Source organism: Gadus chalcogrammus, chromosome 4 (genome assembly GCF_026213295.1).
Source record: "Gadus chalcogrammus isolate NIFS_2021 chromosome 4, NIFS_Gcha_1.0, whole genome shotgun sequence".
In the NCBI taxonomy this organism is placed as follows: Eukaryota; Metazoa; Chordata; class Actinopteri; order Gadiformes; family Gadidae; genus Gadus; species Gadus chalcogrammus.
The window spans coordinates 17,601,656-17,615,673 of NC_079415.1; the positions used below are offsets into that span (position 1 = coordinate 17,601,656).

General features: G+C 42.1%; 2 protein-coding genes across 7 annotated transcripts in view; one reads left to right on the forward strand and one right to left on the reverse strand.

Moving 5' to 3' along the window:
* The window catches only part of garnl3 (GTPase activating Rap/RanGAP domain like 3), a 65,293-nt gene extending 62,950 nt beyond the window's left edge, over positions 1–2,343 (forward strand). For all 3 annotated transcript variants that reach the window (XM_056589112.1, XM_056589113.1, XM_056589114.1), the window contains exons 30-31: positions 157–280; positions 2,111–2,343. In XM_056589112.1, coding sequence (XP_056445087.1) covers positions 157–280; positions 2,111–2,279 — 293 coding nt within the window. In that variant the 3' untranslated portion in view covers positions 2,280–2,343. The remainder of the gene's footprint in view (positions 1–156; positions 281–2,110) is intronic.
* Positions 2,344–6,705: 4,362 nt separating this feature from the next.
* Positions 6,706–12,525, reverse strand: hmgcs1 (3-hydroxy-3-methylglutaryl-CoA synthase 1 (soluble)). 4 transcript variants are annotated; one of them, XM_056588815.1, is made up of 10 exons: positions 12,417–12,525; positions 11,004–11,461; positions 10,630–10,755; positions 9,917–10,081; positions 9,606–9,771; positions 9,235–9,405; positions 8,945–9,051; positions 8,616–8,741; positions 8,076–8,230; positions 6,706–7,417 (listed from the first exon to the last, which is right to left on the reverse strand). In XM_056588815.1, exons 2-10 carry the CDS (start codon positions 11,449–11,451, stop codon positions 7,331–7,333), a joined length of 1,551 nt encoding a protein of 516 aa, XP_056444790.1. In that variant the 5' UTR covers positions 11,452–11,461; positions 12,417–12,525; the 3' UTR covers positions 6,706–7,330. The 4 variants fall into 4 exon arrangements, with proteins under 4 accessions (XP_056444790.1, XP_056444791.1, XP_056444792.1 ...); XM_056588816.1 differs by lacking the exon at positions 12,417–12,525 and adding an exon at positions 11,973–12,385; XM_056588817.1 differs by lacking the exon at positions 12,417–12,525 and adding an exon at positions 11,969–12,385.
* Between the last annotated feature and the right edge of the window lie 1,493 nt (positions 12,526–14,018).

Here is a 14,018-nt window from a genome sequence, read left to right on the forward strand (position 1 = left end):
GGCCAGGTTAACACTGTCAATACTCTTCTTTACGCCAATAAAATGTGTGTGACGCGTGTTGCGGGCTTGAGGGCTTGGGGGCTTGAGGGCTTGGGAGAATGAGGGCTTGAAGGCTGTGCTGCAGCAGGTGTATAATGGGGTGTATTCACCGTTAAGGTTTGACCGAGGAGCCCAGCGGGAAGCCAGACAGCGGAGTGGTGAAACAGAGGAGGATGAGCCGGAAGAACATCCAGGAGGAGGAGCCCAAGCCCCACGCGCTGACCTCAGTCAACAGCGACAGGTGAGGGGCTGTGAGCTTCAACACTTGTTTTGTGACACCGTTGGTGTTTTCACAACAAAGACAAAATGGGGACATGGTTTTTGTTTAGCAACTCAATGAACAAGGACAGACAGAATGGGATGACCACATTTTATCTTAACCCATGCTACATAGTATGTATTTTTTGCTCTACAGATACATAGTCTAATATATAGACTATGTATCTATATAGACTATATAGACACTGAACGATCGTTCTTTTCCAAACACCAGCACTGTCTGTTCAGCTTCGGTCTGTTGTATTCCATATTGTTAAAGGGGTGCTATTATGCCACCAGTGTGAGTGTGATAAGCCACTACAAGCCTTTTGAAAATCTGCTGAGATTTTTAAACAGCAAACAATGGCTAATCACCTTCACACTTGCAGGCATAATACCATCCCTTTAAATACCACAACAACAGATGAGGTGGTTGATTTTAATTAAAGGGGTAGTTCGGAATTTTGGACATGGCCTGATTCCGAAGTGAGCATTGGTATTCTATATCACTGGAGACAGTTTTCAACACATTTCATTCAGTCCTTCTAGTTGCAGAGTTCGCTCGTGCTAGGCTAGCGCAAGTCAACGGGCAATGCAATGCAATGCTATTAAAAACAGTCTTACCCACTCCACAGTACACCCGAGGTAAATCAATTATAACGACAGACTATAAATCTAAATGTCTGTTTATAGAATAATGTTAGAAATAAAACCAACCTTGCATTGCATTGCATTTTGAGGGAATTGCGGGGTCTCAGCAGCAGTGTTTATATTCCTGTACGTAGGCTACGGCAGCGGCGGACTGATACCTAGGTTACCTGCCGCTGTCATTGCTACAAACGCAGAGTACAGTGAACGAAGGAATTCTACAAGCGTATTAAATTAACAAGATATGGCCACGTTTGGAGGAGTTAGCGATGCATCTGCTTTTGAAGACGATTATGAGGAATCTGTTGTATCCAACGAACCGTACATGTACGAGCCGGTGTTTTGATGTCAAAGCCAGCAGCAACAAGCCACAGTTGAGTCCTTTCTGGATCTCACACTGGAAATTGGTGGAAACTTTGTGGTGCCCATCTGTACCGTTTATTTCTACAATTTCTAAAAGCACACTGAACCATCATGTTGCCTAGTCGTTCAATTGCGCTTCTGTCCCACGCTTCTCTGTTTACGTTCTTCTGTCGTGATTCGGTTACAAACCTAACCAGCGCATTGTAGAATTCCGCTTCTGCTGAGAAAGTAGTCCCTCGATGATTCATGCGATGCAAGGTTAGTTTTATTTCTAACATTATTCTATCAACACAGACATTTAAATCTATAGTCTGGCGTTATAATTGATTTACCTCGGGTGTACTGTGGAGTGGGTAAGACTGTTTTTAATAGCAGGCTAGCATTGCCCGTTGACTTGCGCTAGCCTAGCACGAGCGAACTCTGCAACTAGAAGGACTGAATGAAATGTGTTGAAAACTGTCTCCAGTGATATAGAATACCAATGCTCACTTCGGAATCAGGCCCTATGTCCAAAATTCCGAACTACCCCTATAAGGTCTAAAATGTGTATTATATGTGGTTAATTTTCATTAATGTCTTACATGTGTATGATGTGTGGTTGATGTTCATTAAGGTCTAACATGTGTATGATGTGTGGTTGATGTTCATTAAGGCCTAACATGTGTATGATGTGTGGTGGATGTTCATTAAGGTCTAACATGTGTATGATGTGTGGTGGATGTTCATTAAGGTCTAACATGTGTATGATGTGTGGTTGATGTTCATTAAGGTAACATGTGTATGGTGTGTGTGTCCCCCCCAGCATGGCCCCAGAGTCCCCAGACGACGCGGACCCCGACGGCCAGCAGCAGCACTGCATCCCCAGCCCCGAGCCGGAGGCCGAGCGGGCCGTGCTGCCAGAGGAGTGCCCCCTGCTGGCCGCCGCCTTCACCCTGTCCACCTCCTTCGGAGACGTCCTGGACCTCAAATGAAGACAATCTCCCGCCCGGGCCCAGTCATCGTTACGCTCCCCCGCCCCTGACACTGTGCATTGTACCGCGGTCGTGTTTTCCTTTTCTTTCTTTTTTTTGTTTTCCAAGTTGTGTGTTCTTTCATTTTGATTTTTTACATTTTACGTTTGCATTGTTACATTTGTTTAGTTGTGTATGGTGTCTACGGGTCTCCCCCCCCCCCCCCCCCCTCCTTTTCATCAGGTGTACTGGGGACCAGTTATTGTCTTGTGAACCCCCCACCCTCCCCAAGGTGAGAGCGAGGCGGTGAGAGCGAGGCGGCGACAGCGCGATGTTTACTAATCAAGAGTTTTGACCTTCGACCCCCTCGACCACCCTATAGAGATACTATTTATGGTGACAACCAAAAAAACCTGAATGTAAATGTACGCAACAAGGCACGACTTCGCCCCTCCTGTGTTCACAGTGCGCTGCGGAGGTAGCTCTGGCTCCTCCTGTGTAGTGTATGAAGTGATTGACCCATCCCCCTCCCCTGATCCGGTTTCAGATATTTTATGATATATGAACATGTATGTGTACATCTGTTTATACATTAAGATGCATATACATGGACGGTATGGCTGTCATGCCTGTGATGCATATATCAATATATTATAAAAATATATATACATTTTATTACCATGTTTAGTGAAGGTATGATGTTTTACACTCTTCTCACACACGCGTCCCTGTTGTTTGCGTTCCCCACAGTATAGGTAGGTAGGAATGTAGGTCGATAGGGCTGGAGCCGCGCGTCCCACAAGTGCCATTTCCCAGCATCCTACACTGAAGACACCTCTGAACAACCACCATACGCCGGGGCCTAACAGTAGCAGCCATGATTGTAGTAAACACTAAATATTAGGTATAAAGACCCAGAACTACATTCTCTTGGCATCAATTTGGAGGCACTCCCTTAAAGCCACATGCATTGAGACAACCTTCTCGTGAAAACAATGAGAATACCTTAAAAAAAAATGCATGACTTGCCTTTGCTAGACGTATTGTGTATTTTCTACCTTTACACTTTTCACATACAGTTTGCAATGCATATGACTACCAATGTAAGACTAAACAAACGTGTGTGTGTGTGTGTGTGTGTGTGTGTGTGTGTGTGTGTGTGTGTGTGTGTATGTGTGTGTGTGTGTGTGTGTGTGTTAGTGTGTGCGCGTGTGTGTGTTAGGTTGTGTAAGGTATGTGGATCTCTACAGCTCAGGAGGCGCATTGTGATGTGGTCATTAACGATACCATAATAACAATAAATACAATTAATGCTTAAACAAATACTTCACAATGCTTTGAAAGAGCATGAAACTGCAGAGGTCAGTTAGCTATCTCACTATGTCAGAGATTTGAACAAAAGACAGATAGAAAGAATATAAAATATATCAATAATATCAAAAACTTTATTCAGCACCTTTTTTTAACAAAGTTCCTAATACACCAATTCTTACAGAAGGTAGGAAAAGGTATGATGAGAAGAAAATATGAAATTCAAACCGAATAAAACGTTTAAGAAAAAATCGAACTTATTCAAGTTCTTCAAGGAATTGTGTTGAAGTGGTTTTTATAGTGATAATCCATCACAGAGGTTTTCTCACACTTTTGGTTGCTTTGAAACAATTCCTTGGTGACCATTGAGTGAAATGGGCTACAACATCACCTGGAAAAATCGAACCGGCCCCATAAGCTCTTGAATCCACACGAAACACACACACACACAGAGACAAACACACACAAACACAGAGTCCTCACAGCACGGGAAAACGAGTATTATTTAGGCTCAAGGTGTTAACCAACACTGAGCGGTAGGACCGGTAGGTCATGGTACACACACACGGTCGAGGTGTTGGAGCGCACAGAAGAGCAGTGCTTTGGGGCCCTCTCTGTGGATCTAGATCATCCTGCCCTGCTTGTCTCTGTGCCTCCTCTGTCCCACAGTGCTAGCCTACAGCTTCTTCCTTTGGACTCTCGTCCCACTTCACCCCTAGCACTAAATACATTATACATATATATATATATATATATATATATATATATATATATATATGAATAAAGGGATAAAGATCTGGTAGGTGTATTTTTTAAAATTTAAACAACCTGTTAGCTATTTATTGTTCCTATTAAGTGTGATTTGGGAGTGTTTGTTGGCGGCAGTTTGTACCACCGCTTCTCTTGTTATTGTTCTTATTATGATTATTATGATTATCGTATTATAATACCCATCAGTCCCTACAGTCGTTTCATTCTCGGTTTATTTGGGACTCCTTTTTTCTACCTCCCCTGTCGTTTTGCAGTGTTTTCTTTTGTATCTGAATTAATATTTACTGTTTAGACTGTTGCTGAACTTTTCTGTGATATCAAAATGAGTAAAAAAAAATCTAAAAACTAAACAAAACACCAAGTGTCTTAAAATATTGTATTGCCATTGTTTTTAATGCCAAGTACTACTTGTAAATGTTTGTGTATCAAATGTGGCCTCAAATAAAACTAAACTATATTATTATTATTATGATTATTATAATTTGGGCATTTATTTTAAGTGCTGTAGACCACTGCTGTGAAAGTAGTTACTTCTGTCCCTTGATATGTAATAAATATTTATGAAATTTGAGCAGACTAGACTAGTATTGTTCAACCAGATATTGAGTCACTGCATTGTTTCAGACAAGTTTACAGGTTTTACACCGGTGAGATCATCCAGACTCAAGTTGAATAACAGTTTGGACATTGGCGGGGCAACAAATGTCAACATATGGGCAAGTCCTTACCTAAGCCAAACGGAGAGGATCCTGTCCTCTCTGCTCTGGGTCAATCGGGTTGGAAGTAAAACTGAAACATCTTCCCAGAAAAAGCCTTACCCGCAAATCTGATTGCATATTAGTCTGCCTTACAACATCAGAATGTACATCGCTCTGATGTACATTCTATTACATCAAAATGCATCATGGGATGTTTTGTTAGAGATACCCTTATTTTGAGTGGATTCAAGATAGTAAGTACTGTAAAATAGTACCATGTTATTACCATGGACCTATTAAAGAATTATTACAGGTATTTTTCTGGCCTCTGTTTTGGCGCGAACCATTCGTAGGTTTTCGTGTGTCTGCAGGAATCTTCATGCATACCCTTTTGAGTAGGCTTCTATAAAATCAGATGATCCTGAACACTGGTATTAACCATCGACTGAGCCTCACATCTAAACCAGTTGCTGGTGTGGAGGTTTTGCGGAGTATGTTTCTTGTTCGCCACTGGGTAGAGCCAGCGAGCAGCTTAACGTAACCCAATGGGATTCTGTACCGTCAACCATATACGTAAACGTGTTACGTCAGTTATTGGTAATCTGTAACCATTATCCGGCATTATTATCGTGATACGTTAATGTAAAATTATAGCTCAAATTTGGGCACCTCTGCATAGAAGAAAAATTAAGAGGACAGCGGTGGACATGGCAACAGACCGGTCTGAACAGGTGGTTGTCTGCGCTGCAGAACCACCAACACGTCCGGCATACAATGCTGAGGAAGTCCAGTCCACTGCACTTGTATCGTGACTCGTGTATGTGTGAGTGTGCGTGTGTGTTCTTGGGAGTGTACTGAAAGTAATGGTTTGTCAATTTCCTTAAATAATAAAACACATTGATTTAATCCTATGTTCTGTACTTGTTTGTTTGGAAAGAATGACAGAGATGTCAGATCTGTAGTGAATAATGCTTATTTTGGAAATAATGGATAAAATATGTATGACTTTGTTTAATATGGCATCAAAATAAACCGCTTGAATCACACGTTTATTTTTGGTTATCTTTATTGCTAAATAAACTTCAGACTGATCTATAAAGTTCTCTGATTAGACACCCATATCCAATTATCTCCTGGTCTATAAAATATAAATAATCTCAGTTAGGACACATCATAAAAACAGCCCGAGTCCACTCAAAGTGAAGAAAAAATAACCAAATCAAACATTCATTGACACGTTTAAGCTATACAGAGTAGTGAGCAATGTATGGAGATCTCCAGTCATTCCATTACCACTTGTACTGAGAGTATCATGGTTATGATTATCATAAGCTTGTCATGCTGCAGAATAACTGTGATCTTTATCTAAATTTGCAGGACGGTGCAGTAAGCAAAATATTATAATATAAGATGGAAAACTGCCTTAGTTGGGTCTGCATTGGAGACAGAAGAGTCCTTACTGAGATCGAGCTCAGAAGAGCCATTAAGTATTTTTATAACCTGCTCTGTGTAATGTAATGGATTGCAGGATTAAGTTTACATTGACTTGATTTTTTTCACGTTTCACACATTGCCCACATAGCATAACATGGACTGTATTTCATTGACCAGCATCACAAACACTTTCAAACCATTTCAAACATGTATGCAAACATACTTGATATATAAAAAAAAAACTGACTGGTGATGTGGCAGCAAATTAAGCTGATCATAATGTCACCATTACTGATTCACACAGGTCATACAAAAAGGATATTCATGATGATGTTTCCCAGACACCAGATAAAGGTATCGCAACATAAAATGAAATAAGTTTGAGTCACTCGCTCCTTTGTACAGCTAGAAGAGACATGACATCATGGTGACACATAGCAGCATGTATGTATAAATTAACAGTTCCAAAATATATTCCTATAATTTGCTTTTTCATCTGCGGTAATTCTCTTCTTGATATCCAGTGAGTTCATTATAAACTACTGGAACACAATAGCATCACATCGCTGTCATATTCCCTCCCTTGAACGTAAATATCTAACATCTGGAAACGGTCAAGTAAAATGTAGAATCTTCTCTACTCTTCTTTTTAGTATTGCCTTTCAGTTTCCCAAGAACAGCATTTTTTATTGGTATTTCTTGGAATATTGGCAGTTCCGGCAACTTAAAGCTCCCCTAATTACTTTGTACAAACTTTCTATGTTATTAGAAAACAATCAATTTCAACAATTAAAATGTAAAATGTTAATCCTAGCGTCTATCGAGGTGGACCGTTGGTGGATACCTCACAGAGGTAGGCTAGTGGGCCCCGTTGCTGACCGCCTCCCCGGGGCTGACCGCGGAGGCCCGGACACAGGGCAGCTTCGTAGCGTGGCCGACGATGTGCTGCAGGGGGGGAAAGCAGTCCACTGGATTCAGAAGGGCTGTGGGCCACACAGCTTAGTGCTCAGGAATCAGACATTACAGTACCAAAAGGTTTCTTAATGTACACATTACAACTAATTCAGACTGGCTTACAGGGACATACAGTGCATTTGGGCACTGCTAAATTAAGCCCGGACTTTTGACTCATTCAAAGTTAGGCATATTGCCCACATCTCCTTCTAAATGTGTTCATCACATGCACTTGACAATGACTTAAGGCAAAACTAGCCCCTCGGAATTAATGACGCTTTCCATGTATCAACAGAATGGATCTAGGTAGTCTCATACTCTTCTTCCTCTAAGCACAACTGCTAACTTCATAGCGGAATTGTAAGCAGTAGAAGCAACTTGTAGCTCCTAGGGCCTTGGCACATTCACCAATACAATAGCTTCTCTACTTCCATATGAATCTAATTCAAAAAGCAATTGCTCAGCTCATTCAACATGCTTAATTAGACTGATAACACATGTTGTAGTGCAGAACTAACAGTCATTTTATTTAACATGCTACATGTTTCAGAGTCGTCAATCAGCCTGTGACCACAAATGTTTTCTCGGAAACTGCACCCTGGGGTTCATCATCACATTTATACGTGAATGTATTGAGTGTGTGAAATACCTCTGTTGATGTGTTGGACATCGTCTGTCGGGCCTCTGGCAAGTCGTCGATGTTGGCACAGCGGGCGTACTCCCTGCGGTGCTTGTCGTCTACCCTGGTCAGGTACCATGTTCCTGGGAACAGCTCCTCCACAGAGCCATGGGGCGTGTAGCTCGCTGCGGGACCACCAGCAGATAACAGACACTTCACAATCACTTCAGGGTTCCTTGGAGGATTTGAATCTGTCGTGTTTTTTTCAAAAGGGCTAACATCCACGTTTGTGGATCCAATCTGATTAGGAGGGGATTTTTTTTTTTTTTTCAACTTCTTAAATCAAAGACATTTGGTTCAGAAAGCAAAAGTCGGAATTCTAAAAACACATTTGACCAGCTATCACCCGGCTCCAAATCAGTGTCATAAGGGGACACATCAATGCAGAGAAATTCACACAAAAATTGTCCTGGAGTTAATGTGCATGTTTTGTATCTTTGAAAACAAGAACAACTAATGAATGAAAGTCCAACAGAAGCCTTTCTAACGGTGTTGCTAGGAGGTCCGTACCGAGGTGGTGGGTCTCCTCCCTCAGCTTCATGTTTTCACTAAAGACGTTCGGAGACACTTTCCTCCTGGAGTCTAGTCTGGCCTTCAGGTCACAAAGGCTGCTCACTAGTTTGTCCAGTGGGGACCCTGAGAGCAACCCAAAAACAGTCAATTAGAAATGTCATCCATTACTAATGAAATTAGGAGCATTTCAATTCTAGAAATTAAACCATTCCGGACAAAATGTGAGCTGCATCAATGTCATTATTTAGTTTGGGTACCTGCATGTCAGTAGAGTTGCACTCTAAGGCTTTTATTTTGTACTTAGAAAGGGTTGTGCGTAAACTCACCAGGTGTATGGTCCTGTGTAACGCTGATGGAGTAGAGAGTTGCAGCCAAACCCGAGCCGTAGGAGAAGAGTCCTACCCTCTGACCTGCCAGTTGTTGAGGAGAATGTCTGTAGAAAAGCAAAGTAAACCATTTTAGTCAATCACAGACCGGTCATCTAGAGGTAGTATCTACCATAGAAAAACACCAATATCACAACGAATGGTTCACAGAAGCACAGATTCTTGTACTGTGACTAGGTACTCTCATAAAGTTAAGTAGTGTGAGTGTCCGAAAACAAGTTCAAACGTACGTTGCAATAAGCGAGGCCAGGCAGCCGTAGACGGATGGGGTGTACATGTTGCCATTCTGGTTGGAGATTAGCAAAGAGGACTTTGTCTTCTTCTCAAAAAGTTCTGCACTGGCCTTCATGAAAGCCTTCTCCACGTCCCGGTCGAAGTAGGTGTCCGCCAGTTTAATATCCCTTGAGATCAACATCAAATACAATTCAAAACATGAAATATGAACAGGTGAATAGGATTATTTTTAACATAGTAGCCCATAAACTTTGCACTGATTCAGATTTTCTTTGACACCGTAAAAGAGGACCAAACATGCACAAAAAAGGGTTCCCAACCATTCTAAAACTGATCCTTGAGTAATGAACAATGTCCACCACAATACCTGAAGGCCTCTAGGTCGGCGAAGGGTCCCGTCTGTGAGCTGGGGCTGGACACAAGGAAGTCGTTGAGCATTAACCGTGCTAGCGACTTCTGCACCAACTTGCAGTAAGGCGAGTGGAATGCCAGGAAGCTAAAGTCTTCCAGGCTGAAACTTTTCTCCACCCCAGCTGTCAAGAAAATCGAGATGTCACACACAAACCGAGGAGACAAAACATACCTGCTATTTTGGGGTAGTTCTAACACAATGTAACCCACAACAGCTATTAATCAGTGAAAAAAACATAGGAACAACGATCAAAACCTCCTCTATACCTCTTTGCCACTGTGCATGGATCTTGCTGCGGTATACAGAGTAACAGCGGTCCAAGGCACTCAGGTAGCATTCAATGGACTGCTTTCCATCGACCACCGGGTACTCTGAGACCATGTCTGGTTTGTAGAAGTCATAGGCGTGCGTCATGTGAGTTCCTCGTAGGCCTGTGCAAGACAAGGATGCACTGCGGTTATGATACAGCACAAAAATGTTGTACTTTGAGTGTATCTTTACAATCTGTGTACACATACAGCCACATAAACTATCCACAGGCAGGATGTTTTGATAAACAATAGCGTAGTGAAACAAAGACCTTGCTACAGCGGACTTGCATGCTCAAGTACAACCATGACATATCAGCTTCCAAAGCTGCAGTGGACCACTGGAAGCCCATTCATGGGCACTGCAGCCTGCCTTTAGAGCTCCACCCACATTTTAAATATTCAACACATGCACATTAAATATACACTAAACCTGCACTGGCTGACTTTAGTATTCGGTTCACCTAATCTTTGCATTTCGAAGAAAGTATTTAAACCATTTATAGAAATCCCAGATCCTCAGGATTTTAATAAATGATTAGTCAATATATTTTGTTTATTTCATTTCATCTTATATACATTCAAGTTTATTATTCAAATTATGATAAATTAAAATGTTCAGCGCATCTAGCTGTGAACATCCATCAACACAAGAGTGTGTATTGACTGACCTCGATCCAGCGCCAACGGTGCGTCAGGACCCACCAGCATGGCCACAGCTCCAGCGCCCCCTGTAGGTCGGGCACTGCCAGACGCGTAGACGGCAATATCTCCTGCTACCACCAAAGCATACCGACCTTAGAGGGGAGAAAATAAGAAAAGATAAATGTAAGTAAACAATGTGTTCAATACAGAAATGTTAAACGAATACGTGTTGACATTGGCTGACTCCGCAATTTCCTTAATTGCTTATCAACAATTTTATTAACCAATAACAAGTTTCACAATTTCTAATATTAATTTCTTTAAAATAATACTTCACTGCTGCTACAACAACAATAAACTGTATAATTTCAATGAGCATACACATATTTAAGGAACTCACCATCCCAGGAACTGGACTCCACCCAATTAACAGCGTTGAACAGTGCTGCTGTACCTCCATAGCAGGCGTTGGTCGTGTCAATGCCTTCAACGTCTGTGTTGCCAGAGGCCTCAAACAGCTGCATAAGGACAGTCTTGACGGACTTCGACTTGTCAATAATGGTCTCGGTGCCGACTTCCAGGCGACCTATACTATCAAACCCCAAGCCATTCTTCTCCATCAAGCGCTGAACCACAGTCAGGCACAAGGAGTTGATGTCCTCTCTGTCTGAGCAGAAGCCCATCCGCGCCTGGCCCAAGCCGATAGTGTACTTGCCAGCGGAAACTCCATCAAACTCCTCCAACTCAGTCTGGTCAACAAACTGGGAGGGAAAGTACACCTCCAAGGCAATAATTCCTACATCGTTTGGCCATTGTGGCAGGCAGCTAGATGGGGTTGATCCAGGCATTGTGCTTCAACTAGAGTAGAGATGAGAAATGTAAAAACATAAAAATGTTAATTCAGTATGACCTCAAAAGTCATGCCTTTAGATTAATGCATACAGGCGCAGATATCAGTGTGACCTTTCACCTAGCTTCGTGGAAGATGGTTGTATGGAATAAAGATACAACGAAACCACAGTATTAACTAATAATATGGTCTAGATCGATAATATATGATTAGGCAACGACATTGTGCACGCATGATTAGTTTGTTAACAGCCAGACACATATCTAAAACGCATGACATTAAAAACACGGTCACCTTAACTATACATCTAAAAACACAGGACTGTGAACAAAGTTAAAGTTCATAATAGGCAGATTTCTGGATTATATTTAGACCGTTTAACAGACTTGGCTGTCATTAAACCACAAATGTCAATGTCAAATTCAGACCCCGTCAGAGCCCAGACCTCCTCACATGTTAGACAGCCTCAGACCTAAAGGTGGGTTTCTAAACCTCACTTAATAATCCATTACAACCTGCCTGGTGGTTAAATCGCTGTCTGTTATGTTCCTCAGCTGGATCTTCCTCCAGATCACCGGTTTAGCACAGTTACAAGCTCCACATCGGTAATCCAATAGTCACTAATCCGACAGTAGTAGGTTGTTTCTACACGGACCGAACCCCGAACGGACCGGCCCCCCTTCCCTTCCTGTTGCAACATTTCATACTTAATGAAGAAGAAAAAAACAGCCAAATTGTAGTGTTTGGACTGAATACATTTAGAGTTAAGCGTAATTACAGTAACCACTCTGATGTATGCAAGTACGACAAGTTAGACCGGGGTGCTGTACGTCATAGGTGTCTCGTTTAAGGGCATCCAGGCACCAGAAGAGGGGGTTCTATCGCCAACTCATAACAGGTGTAACAACGTCCTACATAAACACACTAACATTACAGTCACAGAGCATTAAAACCCTTACCCACCTGTATGAAGTGCTTCAAAATATATGTCTCCGATGGTATTCCTTCACACCGCCAACGTATTGTTTATATATGTGAGGGCGGAAGACAGGGCGTAGTGGGAGGCTAACGGTGAATAACGCCCATTTCACAAAAGCCGACTTTTCATCCAATCAGAATCAAGAGGTCGGGCGGAGACATAATAGCTCTGACAACCCGTGTCATCTCTCAGCCAATCAGCCTTCAGCAGAGAGGGACCATACGCCGGGAAACCAGAGGCGGGCCAATGGTTGGACAGCGACGGCATATGGGGAGAGAAAACCATCCAATCAGAGCAGACCTCTGGGTCCATGCGAGGCATAGCAAGACACGCGCGTGGAGTGAGACTCCCGAGGAAGGCTGATCGGAGTTTCCTCGGACCCTTGAGCCCAAGGAGATGGCTTACATTATTGTATAAGACTGAGGACTTTTATGTTTACTCTAGCTTGCCTTAGCTTCTTAAATATATCACACTTTTGACTTTTGTACTTTTTCTACAATGTTTTTTTTTTTTAACTTTGCCTTATTATATTTTATTTCTCTATTTAAGTTTATTATTTCATTTTATTGTATGACAAGTTTTTTACGTGCAGCACTTTGAGTCTTCCTCTTGTATGAAAAGTGCTATACATAAAGTTGCCTAGCCATGCCTATAAGGAGCATGTCAATGCAAATCATTGGGTCATTTATCGAGATGGGTGCTTGGAGGATTTGATTCAGACTACAGATCCTGATGTTTCTCATGTAATTTTGTTGTATCAGTGCTACTTTCTTCTTCCAACATTAAAACGATCAAACATTGTTTTGATCACTTAATAGGCCTTGGATACTATTGGGCCTCCTCTGCACTGTGTCTGGCCGCAGAGGATATCACACCTTTCTGATTGGATCCGACGGGAGTTCCCCAAAACTGTTGTACTCAGTTATGACCAAACGATTTCAGATTGATTAAAAGAGTGATTCGATTTTATGATCAACATTTAGAATAGTTAATCATGAGTGTCTTTTAGGTTGGGGATCTAGGATATTGGTACAAAAGGTGATTAGGTTCATTACCATTTAGATTAACTGCTTGATGACGTTCTTGAGATGTAGGTGTGGGTGACCGTTCCTATGGGGTGTTGTTAGTTTCTCTGAGGTTAAGTTACTGGCTCATATCAAGGCCTTACATTTTGTATTGCCCTTAAACACATTGGTCAGAGGCTACAAATAACTGTTTAGTGTCATCTGAATATAGTAAAAACAATGTAAAATGGACTTATTAAAACATACAATACGAGGAATAGTCAAATATACCTTGAACCACACACACACACACAGGCACACGCACACACACACACACACACACACACACACACACACACACACACGCACACACACGCACACACACACACACACACACACACACACACACACACACACACACACACACACACACACACACACACACACACACACACACACACACACATTGATCCTAGGCAGGAAACCCAGGTACATTGTCACCGAACATGCAGTCTTGTTGTGTTGTCGATGTCTCAGCCTCTGCTGAACCGCCAGGTGCTGCTCTTCGACTTCCCTCCTTCA

Excerpts from the sequence above, each read along its gene's own strand:
- hmgcs1 (XM_056588815.1), bottom strand. The coding sequence starts at position 11,451 with ATGCCTGGATCAACCCCATCTAGCTGCCTGCCACAATGGCCAAACGAT. Across the intron at positions 10,082-10,629 it reads ACCGTTGGCGCTGGATCGAG|GCCTACGAGGAACTCACATG; the intron begins GTCAGTCAATAC and ends TGTCTTGCACAG. Across the intron at positions 9,052-9,234 it reads CTGGCCTCGCTTATTGCAAC|ACATTCTCCTCAACAACTGG; the intron begins GTACGTTTGAAC and ends GCTTTTCTACAG.